General features: G+C 38.1%; 3 protein-coding genes across 7 annotated transcripts; all 3 read left to right on the forward strand.

Moving 5' to 3' along the window:
- Positions 1-4,298: 4,298 nt before the first annotated feature.
- On the forward strand, positions 4,299-6,592 carry LOC111430881. 2 transcript variants are annotated; one of them, XM_023067350.1, is made up of 5 exons: positions 4,299-4,576; positions 5,340-5,837; positions 5,965-6,108; positions 6,233-6,327; positions 6,364-6,592. In XM_023067350.1, the coding sequence occupies exons 1-5, from the start codon at positions 4,472-4,474 to the stop codon at positions 6,380-6,382; spliced, it is 861 nt and encodes a 286-aa protein (XP_022923118.1). In that variant the 5' UTR covers positions 4,299-4,471; the 3' UTR covers positions 6,383-6,592. The 2 variants fall into 2 exon arrangements, with proteins under 2 accessions (XP_022923118.1, XP_022923117.1); XM_023067349.1 differs by having other exon boundaries at positions 4,315-4,576; positions 6,233-6,350; positions 6,387-6,592.
- Positions 6,593-7,795: 1,203 nt separating this feature from the next.
- On the forward strand, positions 7,796-15,066 carry LOC111430811 (histone-lysine N-methyltransferase ATX4-like). 2 transcript variants are annotated; one of them, XM_023067225.1, is made up of 23 exons: positions 7,799-9,254; positions 9,345-9,400; positions 9,479-9,710; positions 9,856-9,984; positions 10,097-10,165; positions 10,262-10,330; positions 10,402-10,493; positions 10,648-10,740; positions 10,863-10,998; positions 11,270-11,372; positions 11,507-11,606; positions 11,801-11,925; positions 12,056-12,201; positions 12,313-12,417; positions 12,767-12,831; positions 12,941-13,148; positions 13,237-13,323; positions 13,418-13,480; positions 13,564-13,653; positions 13,951-14,037; positions 14,273-14,347; positions 14,440-14,540; positions 14,643-15,066. In XM_023067225.1, the coding sequence occupies exons 1-23, from the start codon at positions 8,337-8,339 to the stop codon at positions 14,731-14,733; spliced, it is 3,240 nt and encodes a 1,079-aa protein (XP_022922993.1). In that variant the 5' UTR covers positions 7,799-8,336; the 3' UTR covers positions 14,734-15,066. The 2 variants fall into 2 exon arrangements, 1 of the variants encoding a protein (XP_022922993.1); XR_002708387.1 differs by lacking the exons at positions 13,564-13,653; positions 13,951-14,037; positions 14,273-14,347; positions 14,440-14,540; positions 14,643-15,066 and having other exon boundaries at positions 7,796-9,254; positions 12,941-13,153.
- Positions 15,067-15,299: 233 nt separating this feature from the next.
- LOC111430636 (probable plastid-lipid-associated protein 14, chloroplastic) lies at positions 15,300-20,299 on the forward strand. 3 transcript variants are annotated; one of them, XM_023066961.1, is made up of 14 exons: positions 15,300-15,605; positions 16,077-16,411; positions 16,495-16,538; positions 16,615-16,693; positions 16,785-16,901; positions 17,306-17,488; positions 17,570-17,656; positions 18,166-18,272; positions 18,366-18,453; positions 18,611-18,691; positions 18,771-18,847; positions 19,026-19,161; positions 19,297-19,359; positions 19,552-20,299. In XM_023066961.1, the coding sequence occupies exons 2-14, from the start codon at positions 16,094-16,096 to the stop codon at positions 20,209-20,211; spliced, it is 2,040 nt and encodes a 679-aa protein (XP_022922729.1). In that variant the 5' UTR covers positions 15,300-15,605; positions 16,077-16,093; the 3' UTR covers positions 20,212-20,299. The 3 variants fall into 3 exon arrangements, with proteins under 3 accessions (XP_022922729.1, XP_022922730.1, XP_022922731.1); XM_023066962.1 differs by lacking the exon at positions 15,300-15,605 and adding an exon at positions 15,794-15,950 and having other exon boundaries at positions 16,076-16,411; XM_023066963.1 differs by lacking the exon at positions 15,300-15,605 and having other exon boundaries at positions 16,143-16,406.
- Positions 20,300-20,323: the final 24 nt, after the last annotated feature.

Below are 20,323 nucleotides of genomic sequence, written 5' to 3' on the forward strand. Positions count from 1 at the left end.
AATACGGCCCGTCTACTAATTGCTCTGGCGGCCTGTTTATCTCATATACCAACGGTCAGGAGTACTCATGCTCCCTGACTTAGCACACAGCGCGTTGGCCAGGAACTCCGCGGGAATTAGTAGACTATCATACTCAGTAAATAAGCCATAGCTCAACCACCAATAAGCATATCTAGAATCATAACCTTTCCATTAACATGCATAACAGACTCACAATTACTGCATGCTTCCATACATATATCATGATCAACACGTAGAACATTCTGAAAATCATTTATATCACGCTTACATCACAGGCAAGCAGTCACAATATACGATAACACTAAATATCATCAAAGTTCATCATAACTTATTAAGCTCTTAATCAGGTAAACAACATACTCACATGTTGTAAAACAAGTTAAGAACGAGTTCAAAGGTCGATACGCTACTTACTTGGTTTCGAACCCCTTTTTCCTCCTTGAATGTACGTTTAATAGTACTTCAACACAATTCCTTCCTATTAGACCTATATTTTATCAATTTCAACATAAATATAGATCAATTTTGATAGGACAGGTCAAAAGGAGTCGAACGGGACAAACCGGGAGCCAAAATACCTTCTCACGCGCCCTCACGCGCCAATGCAAGGTCGGAGGTTTGCTTCCTCACGCGCCGATCCGCGCACAGTCGCACCTCCACTCGCAGCCTTCCCACGCGCCTCGCGTGTCCTTCACGCGCTCGTCTTCAACCTCTCCTCCCTGAAATTTTTCCCAATCTTTTCCTGTAATACCCGTTATGTCCCGAAGCAAAAATTCCATTTCTACAGCTCGAATTTCATTCCGATTTCTTCTACAACTTTATAGATCTTCTAACTACGGTTCTAACCAGCCTTATCTCATAACTTATTATGCAGTATAACTCAAGATATCGAGATTTAAAGGTTCGGTGATGTGGGTTTTTTCGTTACCTTCGAATTACCGTCCGCTTCAGCTCGGGGCCGTATCCTTTCCTCAAAAGATTCCTCAGCAACAACCCCTCTTCCTTTACCCTCGATTGATGTCCAATTTTAAGCAACCAAAACTCGAATTCTTCAAAAATTTCTTCCTCTGTTTTCTGGGTTTCTCTCCATCTCCATACCTCGTTTTTCTTCTCTTTTTAAAGCCTAATCAGGCTCTAATACGCTTCCAACTCCCCTAATCACCCACTCGTCCCTCTCACGCCTCCAGCTACGCGTCCACCGCCCCTCAATCTCCTTTACAGCAGCTGCTTGACGCAGCTGCTTCGTTTCCGTCGATTTTTTATTTATTTATTTATTTATTTATTTATTTATTTATTTATTTATTTATTTATTTATTTATTTATTTATTTATTTATTTATTTATTTATTTATTTATTTATTTATTTATTAAACACACAACACATACACACCAAAATACATTTTATAATATTTTTGGGTTATTACATTAACATTCGATATATTTTTTTTTTTTTAACCGAGTTGGAAGCATAGATTTTGAAGCAGAATCGTATGACATACAAGATATAAACTTGTACGTTAATAAACATAAACAATGTTCTAAATAATATCACGTAGGTCTAATTGGAAGCGAGGATGGTTGAAAGTAAAAGGGTGTATGAGGATGGTGATAGGAGCAGAGGGTGAGGGTTAGAGGGAAGGGGGAATGAGGTGTTTAGTAGAGTGAGTGGTGCGCTTGTATTGTGTTGTATCGTATTGTTGGATAGCGTCATGTTGTCCCGCCATACAACACCATTCGCCCCCATTCCTCTCCGCCGGCTGGAAGCCTTATTGTTGTTATTTGTGCCGTTTCTTTCAACAAGCTTAGATTAGACCTCTCGCAAGCTGTTGGACGGGCCTGTCCATCCAATGGTTTGGTGGCACCTCTCCTTGCGTTTCCAAAGTGGAAATCAAACGCATTTGTTTGAACTCCCATCTCCTTTTACACTCAACTTACCTACGAACTTCATCTAATAAATCCTTCCATGTGTCGCAAAATTGTTGGTTCCTACCATCCTGTCGTTAATCTCATGAAATGGTGACCTCAAAAGGTATATAATTCAATGGGTTAAACCAGAGGAATCACTTGCTCTTACTTGTTTATTAAGCATTTTGGATTCAGCCCTTTTCACCTTTTTTTTCCCCTACTTTACAGCCCCATCTCACATATTATTCCCTCCCATCATTTTTTAATTTAATTATTATAGTTAAAGTAAACAAATTCTTAAATAATGAAACAAAATCTAATAATTAAATGAATATATAGTTGATTATTCCTTGTTACTATTGAAATAAGGAAAGTAGCGTAGCCACTAGAAGATGAGTGAAGATAAGGAAGAAATTTTGAATTTTGAATTTTATTAAAAGAAAAGAAAAGAAAAGAAAAGAAAGGACACCTGAAACCCATACCGTGAAAATCCAAAAATGCACAAATATGGATGAATTGGGCATTTCCAAACAGAATTTGAATATCAAATTGGGAGCATAGAATTTTTAATTATTCATCTCTTTTTCCCTATACTTCATTTTTTTTTTTTTTTTTTTTATAAAATTTTTACATACATACACAATTATATAATAAACCCTTCGAACAATATGGGATTTTGTAACCCAAACTACTCAATTATATATGATCCATGGTGTTTCTTTTTTATGTGGAAACACACAAAAATTGTTTTATGGGTTATAATAAGAAAGAAATGATATTCCCAACAACTATTAAATGTTAATTATGGGTATACTATACCAAACTTTCTATTTCTAGAAACATTCTCTATCAATAACTTATGCATTTTGTCTATCTCTTTCATTCATATTCATTTTTATTATAAAATAAATCAACACTGCCTTCTTTCTTTTCTTTTTCTTTCCTGTTTCTCTAAAATAATTTTTAAATTTTTAATATAATTAAGGAATCCAATGAACTCTTTTTTAGTATCAAATTAATTTTCTTCAAAAAAAAGTCGTATTAATTTGCAACGTACGATGGTGGGCCTCCAAACATGAAAGCGTTATCTATATAATTTGGGTTTCATCACCAATAATACACTTGTTTTCCAATAGTGGGAGGAATCATATCGACTTCTTTCACATCATTTGCCTCCTTGTTTATAATATTTCTCATAATACAAGATGTTGATTAACTAAATTATCCAACTTATATTATGTTTTTAGTCATTTTTTTTTTTAATTATTTCTATGGAGTTTATTTTTTATAAGTGATTCTTAATTGTTTAAAGGGAAAAACAAATGGTGGTGGGAATAACGGTGAAATTAAGTTTAAATTACAATATAATATGTAAAAAGTGAATAATAAAAAAAAGGTAATTGCCAAAAATATAGCACATAATTAAAAATAGACAGTGGGACTAAAAACAATACGATGGGAAATGCCCACGCGCCTCAACAGCGCGTGGATATACTGCCATTGGACCCATATTCTATTGGTTGTCCGCAACTCACCTTCAGTTAATTCCAAGAATTTTATTTTCCATTTTTTTCTTTTGGGTTTAAAAACACATATTATCCAAACTATGCACAAAAAATACAAGTACTTTTAGAATTATATATTTATATATGTTGGGACTAATTTTTAAATATGGCAATTTAATCCTTTAATTTTGGATTTACTAACATCTTAGTCTATCTATCAATTTTTTCTTCGATTACTAATAAAACGTCCAAAAGTTCTTCTGTATTATTATTTTTCAAAAATTCAAATGTGGGAAGAGAGGAAGACGAGAAAGAAAAAGAAAAGCATCGTTAATGGCGATGATGGAGGCCATCCGTGGTGATGGACGATGAATAGTGGCGATGGCAGTCTGAATTGACGAAAGACCAAAATTATAATTAAATCTAAGTTAAATTGATGAGCACGAAAATTCAAAAAATCTAAATATTAGAATGGTATATATATATTTTTTCATGATTAAATTTATTTGTCCTCGTTTCATTATTAACCATTAATAAAATATACCATGAATTCTGACTTTTTCAAAAAAATGAAAAATAATTATACATACGTCAAAAAATGGCATTGAAAATACAAAATTTGGAATTATAAACTCTCTCCCAAGATGTTGTATTGTTTTTTCTATATTTGCATTGGGAATCATTTCAGTTACTTTATTCAATTAAGAAAAAAACAAAATTTCGCAAAAAAGAAATATTAAAAAATTAAGATGATGAGGGGCAATGGGGACTTGCATAATGGAAATTATGTTTTTTTTTTATTTGTTGTCCTTATTGTATTGTGTTGAAACATCAATTACATCATCATCATCATCAATTTAGTCTCCAAATTGACATCTTCCATTGAAATACAAGTATAAATTCCACTCTTTCTCACCTCCAAAACAAACCCAATCATGATTCATTCCTTCTCTTTATACCTTTTTCTGGCTGCTCTGTTTCTCTTCTGAAAAAACATTTGAAGCGAGTTTCTTCGATTCCGGTTTCATTGTGCAACCAAAAATGTTCGCGGATAACGGGGTTTTCTTTCCTCACTTCCAGAACTTCTCTCAGGTCCAACAGCTCGAGGAGTTTTGCAAAACCCAGCAGCCATGTTCTTCTCCAATGGTACTACTACTACTTTCCTCCATCTCTCTGTTCTTGCTTATTGCTCTTTCTCGGTTGTATGCTCTGCATTTTCTTTGCGCCTGGTTTGATTCATTTTTTTAAGCTGATTTGCTAAGATTTTTCAGTTTTGGGTATTGGGTGTTGTTCATTTTGCACTTTTCCATGGATATTAGTTCTGCTCTGCTTTTTATTGAAAACTAGGTTTCATGGCAAACTTGTGTTAATTTGGTTAGTAGGAAAGAAGGTGGGGGAAATCTTTGTGAGACATGTTTTGTGAAGTGCAAAATGGTGCATGAGTGGAATGAATGTGAAGGGAACGGCGATAAGGGAATTCTTTTTCTCACTTTTTGCTTTCGTCAACAACATTTTGTAATGCCTATGTGATGCTTCTGCTTTACATGCTGGATGTCAAAAAACAAATATGGGTATAAATAGAAAAGGAACATAATGGCCTTCAAACTCTTCTTTTTCACTCTTGGGTTTCGTGTTCTACACAGTCATTCTTCCATTTTCTGTTCCATTCTGTTGTCTAAACTACTTGCTGGGATCTTACTTTCTAACCGCATTTGCACTCCTGCTGTTTGTGAAAATGCTTCAAACGGAATAAAACTAAATCAGCCCCAAATTTGATCGATTTACACTTACTAAGCCTCATATTCTGTTATCCATTCGTCCTGTGGTTTGAATTCTGTGGATTTCTTGATAGCTTTTTGATTGCATCGTCATAGCTTAAATTTATGAACGTGTTTAAAATATAATGCAGATATCCACCATCTGTGAATATGATATGGGTGGTGAAGGAGATCTCTTTGAAGCCCCACAACCACAACCATTTGTTGAAGAAACCTTCATGGGTCTTGATCCTGTGATGGCAGCCATTTCAATGATATCTTGTGCTGAAGAAGTCATCTCTCCAGAAGGACTAGAAGTTGCAGACTTCCAATCGCTTCAAAATGACCAGCTCTTAAATGAGGTCTACTATGAGTGTGAAAAGGATCTTTTGGAGAAAGCAGCTCTAGAAAGACCACTGCCTGATGTCCTGAACATTGAAATCCCAGTTCTGAACCCAGAAGACAATCAAATTCCAGAAAACAAGTCATTCCCTGATGCCTCAATCCAGAAAAGTTCCAGCTTGGGGTGCTTGAACTCGATGGATTTGGTGCAAGGACCTACCATCAAACCGTGTTTTATAGATTTCCCAGACATGGACTTCAGTTCTGTTTACGGTATGAGGAGGGCATTTAGTGAAGGAGATATTAAGGTTAGGTCTATGCATCTTGTAATCTGATTTTCACTCATCTTCTCCTTAAACAATCCATTTGTTGCGTGCATAAGGAAACTTCATATACAACAATGGTAGATGCTTAATATTTGGATTTGTTTGGCAGACACTCGGCAGTGACAAGATAGGCATGATCCATTCCCCCCTCCACCGCCCTGTGTTCAGCAATTGCACCAGTGAGGAACGCCTAGAAAAGCTTTCCCGATACAGGACAAAGAGGACAAAGAGGAATTTTGGGAGAAAGATCAAGGTAAACAACAACCCTGTGAAGCACTCCCACTATGCTTGTTTTTGCATGCACTCCACATATTTTGGCTCATACAGTTCTGAACTTTGTGAATTCTTCAAAATTCATTGTATGCTCTGGTTTTCAGTATGCTTGCAGGAAGGCTCTTGCAGACAGTCAACCTAGGATACGCGGACGGTTTGCGAAGACCGACGAATCTGAAGTTAAAGGCAGTAGCTCAATCTCAATGCTTGTCCTATGAAGAAATGAAAGTACAATCTCAATGCTTGTCCTATGAAGAAATGAAAGTAAAAAAGTAATCTAGGAATGAAAAGGTAGTTGTGATGAGTGGGTGGGAGAGCTTAGCAGAAGCCTGGGAAATAAAGGTGTTTTGTCGTCTATGATTTGTGTTAGTATCTTCAACAGACTACAATGGTTGGCTAGATTTGTACATACTGTATCCCTTGAATAAAATAGGAAATAAAAGTTCTTCTACTTTGTTTATTAACTTTGTGAGATGGGCGTGGTGCTGACTGGTAGAATGGGCTTTAGCCTAAATGCCAAGTGACTGAATTCATTGACTGGGCACTAGAGTCTCACAAATTCATCCAATCTTTCTTGAAATGACTTATTTTCTGCATCATTTTACCAGAGAGCAGCATAAGATTAGACATGAACAGAGCCATCTGGTTCCCTCTAGTCTTCTTCTTTAGTTTCATAGCAGGAATCTTTCGAGAGGTGAGATTCAAGATGAGATTCAAGCAGGATTGAGAGACAGAGACTTAATGGTAGGAGTGACAAGATCTTCCTCCACTTCATGAACTCGAATACAGAGATGACCGCTAATGTCCTTTGTCGAAGGGTCTCTGGAATTCCAAGAAAACAACACAAATTTAACCTCCTTGAGTTTCATTCTCTGAGTCTGTCTGCATGTCCGAAACTAAGAAATTTAACCTCCGTGCTTCCAACTCTTTTACCAAATTATGATCTTTGAAAAACAGGCGGAGAGAGAGAGAGAGAGAGAGAGAGAGAGAGAGAGAGAGAGAGAGAGGAACAAATATTCTTTCATTTCATGGGTCAACTCTTTCAAGGGGGGTGGGTTCATGAACACCAAAAGTACCAAAATACCCCTCCAAGAAAATGGTGGGAAATTCTTATTTCCATCTCTTGAATCCAGAGTATCCGTCCCCCTATTGCCAAATGCCAGCATCAAACACACAACACGCCATTTCACCAACCCATTGACTTGCACAGACCACGAACTTCCTGCGTCTATCTGCTATGGCAAGTTCTTAAATTATTGGAGGAACATTCTCAAACCAAGCCCTTCAAAAGGATTTTGAAACTGACCCACAATTCATTCAATCCATGAAACTAGGAAAGTAACGAACTTGAGAAAAATTTGGCTCATTCACTCGGTGTTTCTTTTGAGATTATATGAAGTTGGTAAGCACCATAGCTCTCTCTCTCTTTCCCTTCTCACTCTGCCTCAAAACAAAAAGAAATGGATGGTTGGTTCAAAAATTATAGAGAATTGAAGAAAAGGAAAGCATTTTGGTGGCTTTGGAGTAGACAAAAGAAAAAGAAAGGCAAATGCTTGGAGGCAGGCAGGGGAGAGACCCCTTTGGTGCATATTGCGAAATTTGCAACAAAACACATAAAATGAATCACATTATTCACAATCCAACGCCGCCGACTCCTCTTTCTCTTTCTATCATTGTTGCTCTCTCTCTCTCTCTCTCTCTCCTCATATAGATTGTGTTCGTCACCAGCCCTCTTTGTTTTTCTCAGTAGGAAGGATTATTTGAGAACACAAAAGGAAACAGAGTATAATTTATTTAGAATTAGAATGGTATTTGGGAAGTTTTTGTTATTAAATATTATCCCCCCGTCTCTCTCTCTCTCTCTCTCTGCTCTGTGTTCTGACCCAGTTATAGAGAGAGAGAAAGGGGAGTTTCGTCGAACAGATCCCCATTCATTCAGGCTCTGGGAATTCGATTATTTCGTTTCTTTTTCTCTTTACGGACAAACCAATTTCCCTTCTTTGATTTTGGTTTTCCTTCCCCAACCCGCCATTTTCGACTGTTCTTTCACTGTTCAATTGTTTCCATTGCTCTGTTCTCCGCCGAATTTGAGGAAAAGAGGGTTTTATGCGACTTTCACGAGTCGGCCTCCTATTACAGATGTAAACATCAATTGCCATTAAGGGGTTGGAGATTCATGAAGTGAAATTCGCTTATCATTCACACAAAATGATAATCAAACGCAATCTGAAATCCCAAATGCCGAATCTGAAAAGGTGCAAACTCGCCGACTCGGTCGGTCAAGTCGACGATAGCTTCGCGGCGAGGAAGAAGAGAAAGCTTAACGGTTATTACCCACTCAATCTTCTTGGCGAGGTTGCGGCTGGAATAATCCCTCTGAAGCTTCACGACATTCTCGGCCCCAAAAACAAGGGAATTACAGCGTCTTGGAGTACCCAGATGTCTTGTTCCACCATGAAAATGGAGCCCAAGTCGACTAGCAGGGAATCATTAGCAAGAGAAGCTAAAAAAAGGCCGGCCGAGGCCCCGCGACCGCCGCTTGTGAGGACTTCGAGAGGACGGGTTCAGGTACTTCCTTCTCGGTTTAACGATTCTGTTATTGAGAATTGGAGGAAAGACAGCAAGACTAGCATGCGCGATCACAGTCTCGATGAGGAATTCAAATGTAAGAAGGATAAATCCAGTTTCAAGACTCCTAAAATTTGTAATGGGACTCCCAAGAAAACACACAACCCTGAAAAATTGGGTTTCAAGTTCGTCAAGTGTCCGGCATTGTGCGAAGAGGAGGAGGATGAACCGGCGGGTATGGAGTTCAAGAATTTCGACTTTAGGAAGTATTCCAGCTCTCGCAGTTCACTAACCTCCCTACACGAGACTGTTGTTAAAGATGAGAAGTTCCCAGTTGATGGAAGTCCAAAGGAAACTAAACCGAAGGATGGTTTATATGGACCTGAAGACTTCTATTCAGGTGATATTGTTTGGGCAAAGGCAGGGAGGAAGGAACCCTTTTGGCCTGCCATTGTCATTGATCCCATAACTCAGGCACCTGAACTAGTTTTGAGGGCTTGTGTTGCAGATGCAGCTTGCATTATGTTCTTTGGATATTCGGGGGCCGAAAATCAAAGGGTATGTATGCCTAACAAGTAGAAGTTTCTTTTTTCTTTTTTTTGTTTCTGTTTATGGAAGAATGTGTGAAATTTGAATGATCATGAGCAGGATTATGCATGGGTGAGGCGGGAGATGATTTTTCCATTTATGGATTTTATAGACAGGTATAGCTCCACTCTTCAATTATTGTTACAACGTTTCCATTTATGCATGGGTGCTCAGCCAAAGTTTTCATTTACAAGGTTCCAAGGACAGCCAGAACTGGATAGATGCAAACCCAAGGAGTTCCAGATTGCAATGGAGGAAGCATTTTTGGCAGAACGTGGGTTTACAGAGAAATTGATTGCAGATATTAATATGGCAGCTGGGAATATGATTGCTCATGAATTTCTTTTTCGAGGGACTCAGGAAGCTACTGCTTCTAACCAGGATCCTCACTGCCACTCTCCTCCTAACCGGACTTGTTGCATTAAGGTACACACACATATAAGACTTGTTGCTTATACTTTGTGTGCTATTAGTTTAAGAAATTTGAACCTTCTTCTCCTTTGGTCATTGAATAATTGAGTTTGCTTGCTCCCCTATGGTTGTACTTCAACAAGTTAATTACTCTACACAGGAAGTGTATGCAAAGAAGAAAGATGGACGGCATTGTGAGGGATGTGGCCAAACACTTGCTATAAAATTGGTGAAGAAAATGAAAGCTTCACCTCCTGGAACTCAATTTTTATGTAAATCATGCACAAGGGTTCGTAGGAAGAGTTTGTTTCGACTTGAACTTTCTATCAGCAATTTGCCGTTAAATTCAAGCTTATACCTTGCGGTTCTCTGTGCTAAAAGTGAATTTTACATTTTCGCAGTTAATGAATTCAAAGCATTATTGCGGCATTTGCAAGAAGATTTGGAATCATTCGGATAGCGGTAGTTGGGTGCGTGAACATGCTGCCAAACTGTGGATTTGAGTTTTATTATATACTTCAAGATGAAGACAGTCTAATTTATCATCCAAACCTTCTGTGTGATAGGTGCGTTGTGATGGCTGTAAAGTATGGGTGCACGCAGAGTGTGACAAAATTTCAGGCAACCTCTTCAAGGTTTGTTCCTTTCTATCACTCTCTCTCTCTCTCTCTGATCTTCCCACAACTAAGTAATTTGGTTCTTTCAGGATCTGGGAAGTACAGATTACTTCTGCCCTACATGCAAAGCAAAATTTGATTTTGAACTATCCGACTCAGAGAAATCACGACCCAATATCAAGTAACTCAACGTAGCTTTTATTTTCTCTTAATCTTCTTTCATAAAATATCTTTGGTTATGATTATTACTTGGTTCAACCTTTTGGTTTTGTGTTAATTCTGCAATACTGAAGTTGGGAGGTTCTGCTTCTGATGATTGTTAGTTTTTCTCACAGAGGGAAGACAAGTAATGATGGAATGATTCGTTCTAACAAAGTTACTGTGCTCTGCAATGATGTGGAAGGCGTTTATTTTCCGAGCCTTCACCTGTAAGCTTATGACTCACTCTAGTCCCTTTTTTTCCTTCTTTGGGGAGGAGGTGTTAAGGAACTCGAGGTGGTATTGATTATTACTCACATGATGCAAGTTCACCTTTTCTGTTTCTTTGCAGAGTTGTGTGCAAATGTGGGTCTTGTGGGACGGAGAAACAAGCACTTATTGAGTGGGAACGACATACTGGATCGAAGTCAAGGAATTGGAAGATGAGTGTGAGGGTAAAAGGTTCCATGCTGCCCCTAGAACAATGGGTAAGTGTGATCTTCATTTCACTCATGCATATTGCTTTGGCCCCTCCTATGACTTTCAGGGCACCATAATCTTTTAGTTAACAGATTCATACCTGTACAATAAGTAATACTTGATCCTTCTAATTCACACGAGGTCAGGTATGTTGCAATGAATTTTCATTCTGTCCAAGCTTAGTTTTATTCACCAGTAGGTGCATTGTGCTTTCATTTTTAGTTCTAAATAATCTTGTTTCATAGATTAAAACGAATGCTATATTACTTGACCCTGCAGATGCTGCAAGTAGCTGAGTACCATGCAAGTGTTGTTTCTGTCAAGCACCCTAAACGGTCTTCCACGAATGAGCGAAGGCAAAAGCTGCTCGCTTTTCTGCAGGGTATACCTGAATTTTCATTTGCCCCTCTTTTTGAGATGTAATATTCTTTGTTGGGTAAAATAGTTTGTGTAGTGCTACAGTAGCCTACCAAGTATTGATAACCCAAACTAACTTCACCGTTCTTGCTGTCTCAGAGAAATATGAACCTGTTTATGCAAAGTGGACAACAGAGAGATGTGCCGTTTGTAGATGGGTTGAAGATTGGGACTACAATAAGATTATTATATGCAACAGGTATTGTAAAAAATGACTATTTTTCTCATCACTTGTTTTCAAATGCAATATAATTCAGGTCAAAAGCCCCATACTTCCCCTTGAGGCCAGACAGCCGACTGAAATAACTTGTTTTCTTAGATCTCTTTGTTCAAAACAAATCTGTTTCTGTAAATATATTATCAATGATGCTTTGGTGGGAACTTATGTATCAGATGTCAGATAGCAGTTCATCAAGAATGCTATGGAGCTAGAAATGTTCGGGATTTGACATCTTGGGTCTGTAAAGTGTGTGAAACTCCTGATGTTAAGCGGGAATGTTGCCTTTGTCCAGTAAAAGGTTTTGTTTTCTACATTTTGTGGATCAAACTAGTTTTGTATTAGATTTTTTAACTGCCTGCACAAATCATGTACATTTTTATTTCCAGTATTAAATCATTGCCCTGTAGCTGATAATTTTTATACTATAGGGGGTGCGTTGAAGCCCACTGATGTCGACACATTATGGGTCCATGTTACCTGTGCTTGGTTTCGACCCGAAGTCTCGTTTGCCAGTGATGAGAAAATGGAACCTGCTCTTGGTATCTTGTGCATCCCGTCAAATTCTTTTGTAAAGGTTCGATGTCTATAGTTTTTCAATTGTGCTTTGCAGAGGTTCCTGCTAAGATTTCCCTTTTTCCTTTACTTCTCCTAATCTTCACTAAATACTCGTCTTCATGAATTCCAGATTTGTGTTATCTGTAAGCAAATTCACGGTTCATGCATGCAATGCTGCAAGTGCTCTACTTACTACCATGCTATGTGTGCATCAAGAGCAGGCTATTGCATGGAGGTACTCGTCATTGTCCTGCCACTTGTTTTTCTGTAACCTGTAAATTGATGGTATGTTACCTTTCAATCTTCATATGACCGAGCTTCAGCGCTGATCGTTACCTACCTCTATACTGTTTCGCCTATTTTGGAATCTGTGCTGTGGTTGGTACTTGAAGTTATAAATTGTTTCTCCTATTGTTTTGTAAATTGGACGAATATTTGAAACAATCCTGATAGATGTCCATTCCAAACAATAATCCCCCGCCCCCCTTCCTCGAATCCATAACGTCATAAGTGTTAGCCTTTTCACATGTAATGTTTTAGCAAGACTGAATGTCCAATCCAACAAATTGCTTGTGCTTTTGCAGTTGCACTGCCTGGAGAAAAATGGTAGACAAATCACAAAAATGGTATCTTATTGTGCTTATCATAGGTATTGCTTTCTTATTTGGGATTGTAGGAAAAAGATGTTGTTGTTTCTACATGAAGCTTGGTTTCTGATCACGTCTTGTGTAATTTTTCATCATTTCACCATGGGTTAGGGCTCCCAATCCGGATACTGTTCTTATCATACAGACTTCTCTTGGGGTATTTTCTACTAAAAGCCTTCTTCAGAATAAAAAGAGAGGTGGTTCAAGATTAATTTCATCTAATACAAAGGAAATAGAACAAGTATCTGAAACTTCTGAGCTTCAGCCATTTTCTGCTGCAAGGTGTCAGGTTTATAAAAGATCAACTAGCGTGAAGAAGGTAAGGTACTCCATGTTCTGCATATCTGCTTTGCTGTTAGATTGCTCTAGTTACTGACATTGGCTCTTTATACTCTTCTTGTTACTAGAGGACGGTCGAGGAAGCCGTTATACACAAAGTGATGGGGCCATGCCATCATCCCTTACAAGAATTACAAAGCCTTAATACATTCAGCGTAAAGTTCATCCTCATTTTAAGTATATGCTGAAGTTCTTCGACCCCCTTCTTCCGCTTAGAACAAGATGATATTTACTCTTGTTGCATTACAGTTACCGATGGTAGAGGAACCAAAGATCTTTTCCTCGTTTCGGGATCGATTGTACCACTTACAGGTAATTTCCTTCTCACTCTCCACAAATGAAAGTATCCTTGTTTGATATCTGACTTTCTTTCTCATATGGGTGTGTGATTCCAGAGAACAGAGAACGATCGGGTATGCTTTGGTAGATCCGGTATACATGGATGGGGGCTTTTTGCACGTAGAAACATTCAAGAAGGAGAAATGGTATAGAGCCATATAAATAAGATGCTAAATGAGATTATGCCCATGTACTGTTTTGTGAATTTTTCTCTGGTTAGGATGTGTTCCTTATGAGGTGAATTGGCATGCTCAATGAGATCATATTGTAAGAACTAATAGATAGGTGAAAGATATATGAAAAACTTTTAGCTTAACTAGTTAAGACATATGCTCCAATCAAGAGGTTCGAATCTCCCATCTCCCACCGAAAAATCATGATAACAGTCCTATTTAATGCATGTTTGGACTGAGGTTCACCATTTGTTTTTAAAATTTTTGCAGGTTCTTGAATATCGTGGGGAACAGGTGAGGCGCACTGTTGCCGATCTAAGAGAGGCACGGTACAGATTGGCAGGAAAAGACTGCTATGTATGTTTATGTTGACTCTTCCTTTCAAGCTCTACCCAGAGTTTACAAACTAAATATAAATTACACAAACCTAAGTTTGTATGTAAAGTGTTCTATCCAGTTTTACATAATCTGAAGACTCACAAATGTAGGTTACTACACAAAATTGTGATTCAAACGCCCCCAAGTATTTGTACATTAATTTGATGACAGTACATCAACTTATACTGTTGTCGACTCGTGATATTTCTGACAGCTTTTTAAGATCAGCGAAGAAGTAGTTGTCGATGCCACCGACAAAGGAAATATAGCACGCTTGATCAACCATTCAGTAAGTTGTTGCAGTCTAGCTTAATTAACTTTTGTTATAAGGCGGTTAATGCTTGGTTTCATGTGTGTGTGTGTCCTAAATTCTTTGTGCAGTGTGTGCCCAACTGCTATGCAAGGATCATGAGTGTGGGCAACGAAGAAAGTCGGATTGTGCTCATTGCCAAGGCTAATGTCCCCGCTGGCGAAGAGCTAACGTCTCTATCTCTCTCGCACACATATACATGCACACGTGCACATGCTCGCTCTTGGATAGAGTATGATTGATTCTAAATCAAAGTGTTGTTTGGATTGGACAGGTACGATTATTTGTTCGATCCCGACGAACCCGATGAATTCAAGGTCCCCTGTTTATGTAAAGCTCGAAAGTGTCGAAAGTTCATGAATTAGGCCATTAGGATGGATACCTTAACACACATCACATTCATTGTTTCTCCTCAAAGATGCTAACTCACTCTCTGCAGCCAACAGGAAAAAGGAAAGTTGTTCAGTTTGTTCTCATACGCACACTCTTCTGTTTTGTTTTATTTCAAAACCTAAGACCTTAACAAAGGGTAGGCTACACATTGATCAGCTGGGTTCTGTTCTGGTTTAGGGCATTCATTCATGTAAATTTTAATAGTTACTTAATAGTTACTTCAATGTTGACCCATGGTGTTCTACTTTCTTGTTTCCACAATTCTCTTTTTCGGTTTCAAAATTATCTACAAAAAAAAAAAAAAAGGTTATCTCCGCGAATATGTTACATAGAAATGGAAGATCAAATCATCGATCTTTAGAATAGTAATTGGTTTAAAATTCACGAAAAAAATAAATATACTATGTAAATATATTTTTAATAAAAGGATGTTTATAGAGAATTTTTTTTTTCTGGAAAGTCTTCATTAAATTTGTATTTTAACTTGAAATAAAATATTAGGAAATATGAAGATAATGAAGAAAGTAACGATAGGGATCCAGTAGAGACAATTGTACATGAAGCCGGAAGGGAGCGATAAAATAGAGAAAATAAATTCCAAAGTAGTGGTGACGCGTAAACATCAGAGCGGGAGTGATCAGAAAAAGAATGGATCACCGTTAAAAAAGATGGGCAGAGAAAGTCTGACAAACAAACAAGAGATTCAGATATTTGAGAGCGAGGAAAGCTCATGGAGCAACGTTTTCAACTCTTCCTTCCACGCAACTTTCACGCTCTTCTTCTTCTATATAATTTTTCGATGTTTCCTTCCCGAATCTTCACATCCATCTCGCTCCATTTCCGTAAGTCCACCACTTCTCTTACTCTCTGCTCAGACTGCTCGTTCTTGTATATTGGAGTCGGAAATGTGTATTTCTAGAGTTGTTTTGATGTTCTGCATGAATTTTGTTTCTAATTACTTTAATTTGAACTGATTCGGTCGCCTGAAGTTGGAATCTCTCCTTATAGCGATCGGCTTCAATAGCTTCAGATGAATGCATTCTTCCTTTTTTGCTGAAACTGAAAGTTGTATATGTCTTGTTATTTATGTTGCCGAAGAGTTAAGCAATCTCAATGTTCCCTTTTCCGTCTCATATGGCCTGTCTGGCACGATGGGAAACAAGATGAGACAACTTTGATTGCTATATTTGTGCGTAATTGGGCTTCGTCTTCCCACCGTCTGATTAATGGCGGGAATTTTCTTAATCCCATTTTCAGAACTGTGATTATGTATTCTGAAGGTCGGGACTTACTCAATTGGATTTTCTTTGTCAGTGGCTGAAGCTGTGATCTATGGGGTCACTTCATGGAAAGGCTCCGAACCCAATTTTTGAAAGGGCGATGGGTGTTTGTTTTAAGGATAATCTGTCGACTACACTGATTGGGCCTCTTCAAGTGCAATTTGTGGGGAAAAATCCCAGTTCAAACTGGGCGCGATGTTCAAAATTACCGTGTTCATCTATGCGAAAAGATGCTTCTGTGTCAGAATCAAAGCGCAATGCTCCGGGTCCTCTATCGGTATCCATGGAGGAGGAATTGGAACATGTCATCAGATTCAAGATGTCTGATTTCAAGATTCTCGATTGTGTCAGCACAGGCCTTGGAGGTCGGGTATGAAATTTTTTTTCCTTTTTAATGATGTCACTATTCTCTTTCTCTTACAATTTGTTGACATGTGTGCAATACTGTGGTAGGCGGATGAAATAGTTTTTGAAGCACTTGTGAAGAATCGCCTTAGGTTAGTTACTTCTGTTTTATTACCTCATATTCTTCAAATAATTCAAGTCTTAATCACTAGGATTCTTTTACTGTAGCCCTTTATACAACACAAAGGTCGTGCTTCGAAGGCTCAAGACTACCCAGGCTCAGCGTAGAGGAAAAAGAGCTATAGAAGTTTGTCTCTTATCCATATTTTCTTGTAAAAAGACTTACAAACGAATAATAAGATATTGTACTTGACTCTGTTTCATAATAATGTGGTTAGGTATTAAAGAAACTGGCTCGTCGCAGACTGATGTATCACTCCTATTCAATGCAAGTTCATGGTTACATATCTTCACTTATGAGCAACGGCCACTCCTCATTTACTCTGGTCCATGGGGTAGGTGTGCATAGTTGTTAGATTACATGGATTCTTGTGCCTCCAATACTTGGTCTTCTTAAAGTTTATGGATACATTTTTGTTTACTTCAAATTGGTTGTAGCATTCAACTTTTTTGCCATTCTAAAGTTTCCTATGAAACTATCACCTTTAGCAACCCTATCAACCCAACTTTCATGAACGACTAGTGTCATGAACATATTTTTTGTACCAGCTAGAACTAAATGTAGGATTTACGCACTCTTTCTGCCAAGAGTTTGGAACTACCGACCTTTGTTTATTAGATTTTATTGCTTTATATGACTTCTTCCAGTTCTTTTTGTTTTTTTTTTTTTTAGATGGTTCTGTTCATGTGAAATTTTTGGATAGTAATGTTAATGCAGACTTTCTGCTTTCAATTGTAGCATCATGGTAGTTTTTCTTTAAGGCATTGGCTTCAACAGTCAGATTGGCTTCCAACACTGGAAGCTACTCTTGCACTGGATGAAGAGTCTGTCAGAAAGGTTGGTGATACTACCACTGGAGGACCTGCAGTTTCACGCCACTCACGGCTCATACGAGTATTGATGAGGGATCTCTTGATTGGAGTAGGTGAATTATAGAATGTTGGGTATCCATAAAACTGAGAGTGACACTAGTTCTTGATGCCTTCCTTGTATTTGCCCCAGGTTAATTACTTGCACAGCCATGGGCTTGCACATACTGAATTGAGGTTGGAAAATGTTCACATAAGCCCAGTTGATAGACATGTCAAAGTAAGTACACTTTCTTCTGTATGATACCAAGTAGAATAGGCTAATTCTCTTCCATTTATATCATTTCTATTTGTGACCGTGGTAGTAATCTCTTATTTATAAATCAGACATCCATAGTCCGAAGCCTGATAAGGCCTATCATTGGTATTAACTGGCAACATCGAGGATAATACTTTATTACTTTTTACTGAGCTAGATGATTGATGAATTAAATTGAATGTATCTACACTAGTCTACAGCTCCTGAAATATGTAAGGCATGATGTCCTTTCTGATTAAAGTTGTGAATAGACGTTCTAAGCGCGTATGGTTTGTGATTTAGATTTGGTTACTCTTGCGTAGTCAGTAAAAATTGTGCATGTGCTTTAGTTTACTTAATCAAGAAATGATAACGAATAAACGTTATATGAAACAGTTACGTCTATTAATGTACTAACTTGATGTTCAAGAAATGAACCAACAGATTACTGTCCTTCACATCTTATATTCATCCTGGATTTCTTTTATCAGGTTGGAATTTTGGGAAATGCAGCCTACTTCCATGAAAATGCTGAGAATGATAACACTACCGTAAATGACTTGGATCGACGGCAGATGATGATTGCATTTGACATGAGGTATTGTTGGAGAAAGGAATTACTGTTTAGACTCTGTTTTCCTGTTAGAACTTCTTGGTAGTCTTCTTGATATTTTTTCCACTTACGGTGTAGATGTGTGGGGTTCATGATGGCAAAGATGGTTTTTCAGGAACTCATGGACCCATTGATATTCACAAAGTTTAAATTGTTTTTCTCAAAGGTATAACATCTGAATAATTGCATTTCTTTTTCACTCCAGAACCTCTTTTCCACAGGAATCTGCATTGGCAAGATCTGCCACTGGACGAACTTTTAACATTTAGTACTTGTGTTTTATTTCAATTATGTAACCATGTTTACTTGATGTGGAAATATAGGGCCACGATCCTTCATGCTTGCGTGAATATTTGTTACGAGTCCTCAACCATAGACTATCATCTGGAAATGTCGGATTTCAAGTAAATATCTATTTTATAAATTTCATGCAATCACTTCTCCACAATGTATGCGCAGATCTTTGATTCATTTATCGTGCAGATACTTGATAGAAATTGGGGCGCAGGATGGAACCTTCTGTCCTTGTTACTTGCAAACAAACCTTCTAAAAGAATAAGGTAACTAGTTGGGATTTAGGAAGTTATACATTAGGAGATGGTAAGGGCTTTGTTGTAACTAAGGATAGATAATGGCTTCGGGTCATCATTTGGAACTCTTCTTCTGTGTAACCTTTAGCTTTTCAATGGGAAGTTTGTTTCTTTTTCGAAATAAATAAATAACTGAACCTTCCTGCAGCTGCTTAGAGGCTCTCAGGCATCCGTTCCTGTGTGGACCGAGATGGCGGATAGCTCCATCAATGGAAATTATTAGATGGGGCCTTGGTTCAACTGCAGTCCGAATTACGGAGGAATATATTTACAGCCTACCTCAGGTTTGTGCATAATAGATCTCTTCATCATCTTCCTGTTTTATCTCTCTCTCTCTCTCTCTCTCTCTCTCTAAGAACATTTTGAATTTTACAAGGTTGCTAACTAGTGTTTCTTTTTCCTTATTTTCTATGATTAAGCGAAGAAAGCTTTCCCACTTCATTGAGTTGATGGAGATGCTGACTCCTCATTCAAAACCAAAGGTGATCTATGTTAACATCTGCATATGAACATATTTACACGCATCACCTTGCCTGAAAACTGCAACTTGTGTTGATATCTTCGGTTCACATATCCCATATGGGCTGCAAACTATATGCTGTAAAATGACCCCTGTTATGTCTATGTTCAAGGAGTAAGCATCTAACTGCTTATGTTGGACTTTCTCTATACAGCATTGGCAGGAGTTAATTCCAGGAAAGTGGCGTTTCTTATACTCAACTGGGAGGCACATCGGGCTCACCCTTCGTCAACCTCCCGCTAGAGTTCTTATCGGAGATGTGTGCTTGACAGTTGCTAGAGACTCTAAGCTAAACAATCGCCTTTCATTGACCTCAGACATTAACTTCACAGTCATGAGAGGTCGTAACTGGTCCCACAATAAAATCGGCATCAACGGTAAACTAGTAATTAACTCTTCCTCCAGAATACAAGCTGGAAGAAGACTGTACCTGAAGGAAGAAAACACTGTTGCCCTTGGTCAGCCTTCTTTTGGTGAATCCAATGCAGAGCATGTGCTGGCTCAGAAGTTGTCCAGTACGAGATGGAGGAAGGTGATTCCTTTTGAGGAGCTTCCATCCAGCCTCCCAGCAGTGAAGCTCATTTCAGGCGACATTGATTTGACAATGAGTCTCGACATTCCGCTGAGCGAAGACATAGATGCTGCCAGAAATGTAACTCGGGAAGTCCGGACACAAGTTCCACCGGCATTGTTCGATTTGTCGAAGTTTATCTGTGGGACATATGTGGACTCCAGGCTCCTGATTCTTCGATCTGTAGATGGATCTGCACTTTTATTTACTAGATCTTGCCTGCATGAAAGCCATAACAAATGACGATTGTTTTTTAGACTCAAATTTTGTAACCAAATTCATTGTAAAGATCCATCCTAAATTTATATCTAGTGGTTGGTAAACAAGCAAATCTTCTTCAATCCACATTAATGGT

Source organism: Cucurbita moschata, unplaced genomic scaffold (assembly GCF_002738365.1).
Source record: "Cucurbita moschata cultivar Rifu unplaced genomic scaffold, Cmos_1.0 Cmo_Scf00034, whole genome shotgun sequence".
Lineage (NCBI taxonomy): Eukaryota > Viridiplantae > Streptophyta > Magnoliopsida > Cucurbitales > Cucurbitaceae > Cucurbita > Cucurbita moschata.

What these genes read in the sequence shown, in the direction of transcription:
- LOC111430881 (XM_023067350.1), top strand. Translation starts at nt 4,472, where the DNA reads ATGTTCGCGGATAACGGGGTTTTCTTTCCTCACTTCCAGAACTTCTCT. An exon ending in TTAGTGAAGGAGATATTAAG is followed by an intron (nt 5,838 to 5,964) that starts GTTAGGTCTATG and finishes TTTGTTTGGCAG; the next exon opens with ACACTCGGCAGTGACAAGAT. An exon ending in ATTTTGGGAGAAAGATCAAG is followed by an intron (nt 6,109 to 6,232) that starts GTAAACAACAAC and finishes TCTGGTTTTCAG; the next exon opens with TATGCTTGCAGGAAGGCTCT.
- LOC111430811 (XM_023067225.1), top strand. Translation starts at nt 8,337, where the DNA reads ATGATAATCAAACGCAATCTGAAATCCCAAATGCCGAATCTGAAAAGG. An exon ending in GCTGCTCGCTTTTCTGCAGG is followed by an intron (nt 11,373 to 11,506) that starts GTATACCTGAAT and finishes TTGCTGTCTCAG; the next exon opens with AGAAATATGAACCTGTTTAT. An exon ending in ATCGATTGTACCACTTACAG is followed by an intron (nt 13,481 to 13,563) that starts GTAATTTCCTTC and finishes GTGTGATTCCAG; the next exon opens with AGAACAGAGAACGATCGGGT.
- LOC111430636 (XM_023066961.1), top strand. Translation starts at nt 16,094, where the DNA reads ATGGGGTCACTTCATGGAAAGGCTCCGAACCCAATTTTTGAAAGGGCG. An exon ending in GAGGAAAAAGAGCTATAGAA is followed by an intron (nt 16,694 to 16,784) that starts GTTTGTCTCTTA and finishes TAATGTGGTTAG; the next exon opens with GTATTAAAGAAACTGGCTCG. An exon ending in CATTTACTCTGGTCCATGGG is followed by an intron (nt 16,902 to 17,305) that starts GTAGGTGTGCAT and finishes TTTCAATTGTAG; the next exon opens with CATCATGGTAGTTTTTCTTT.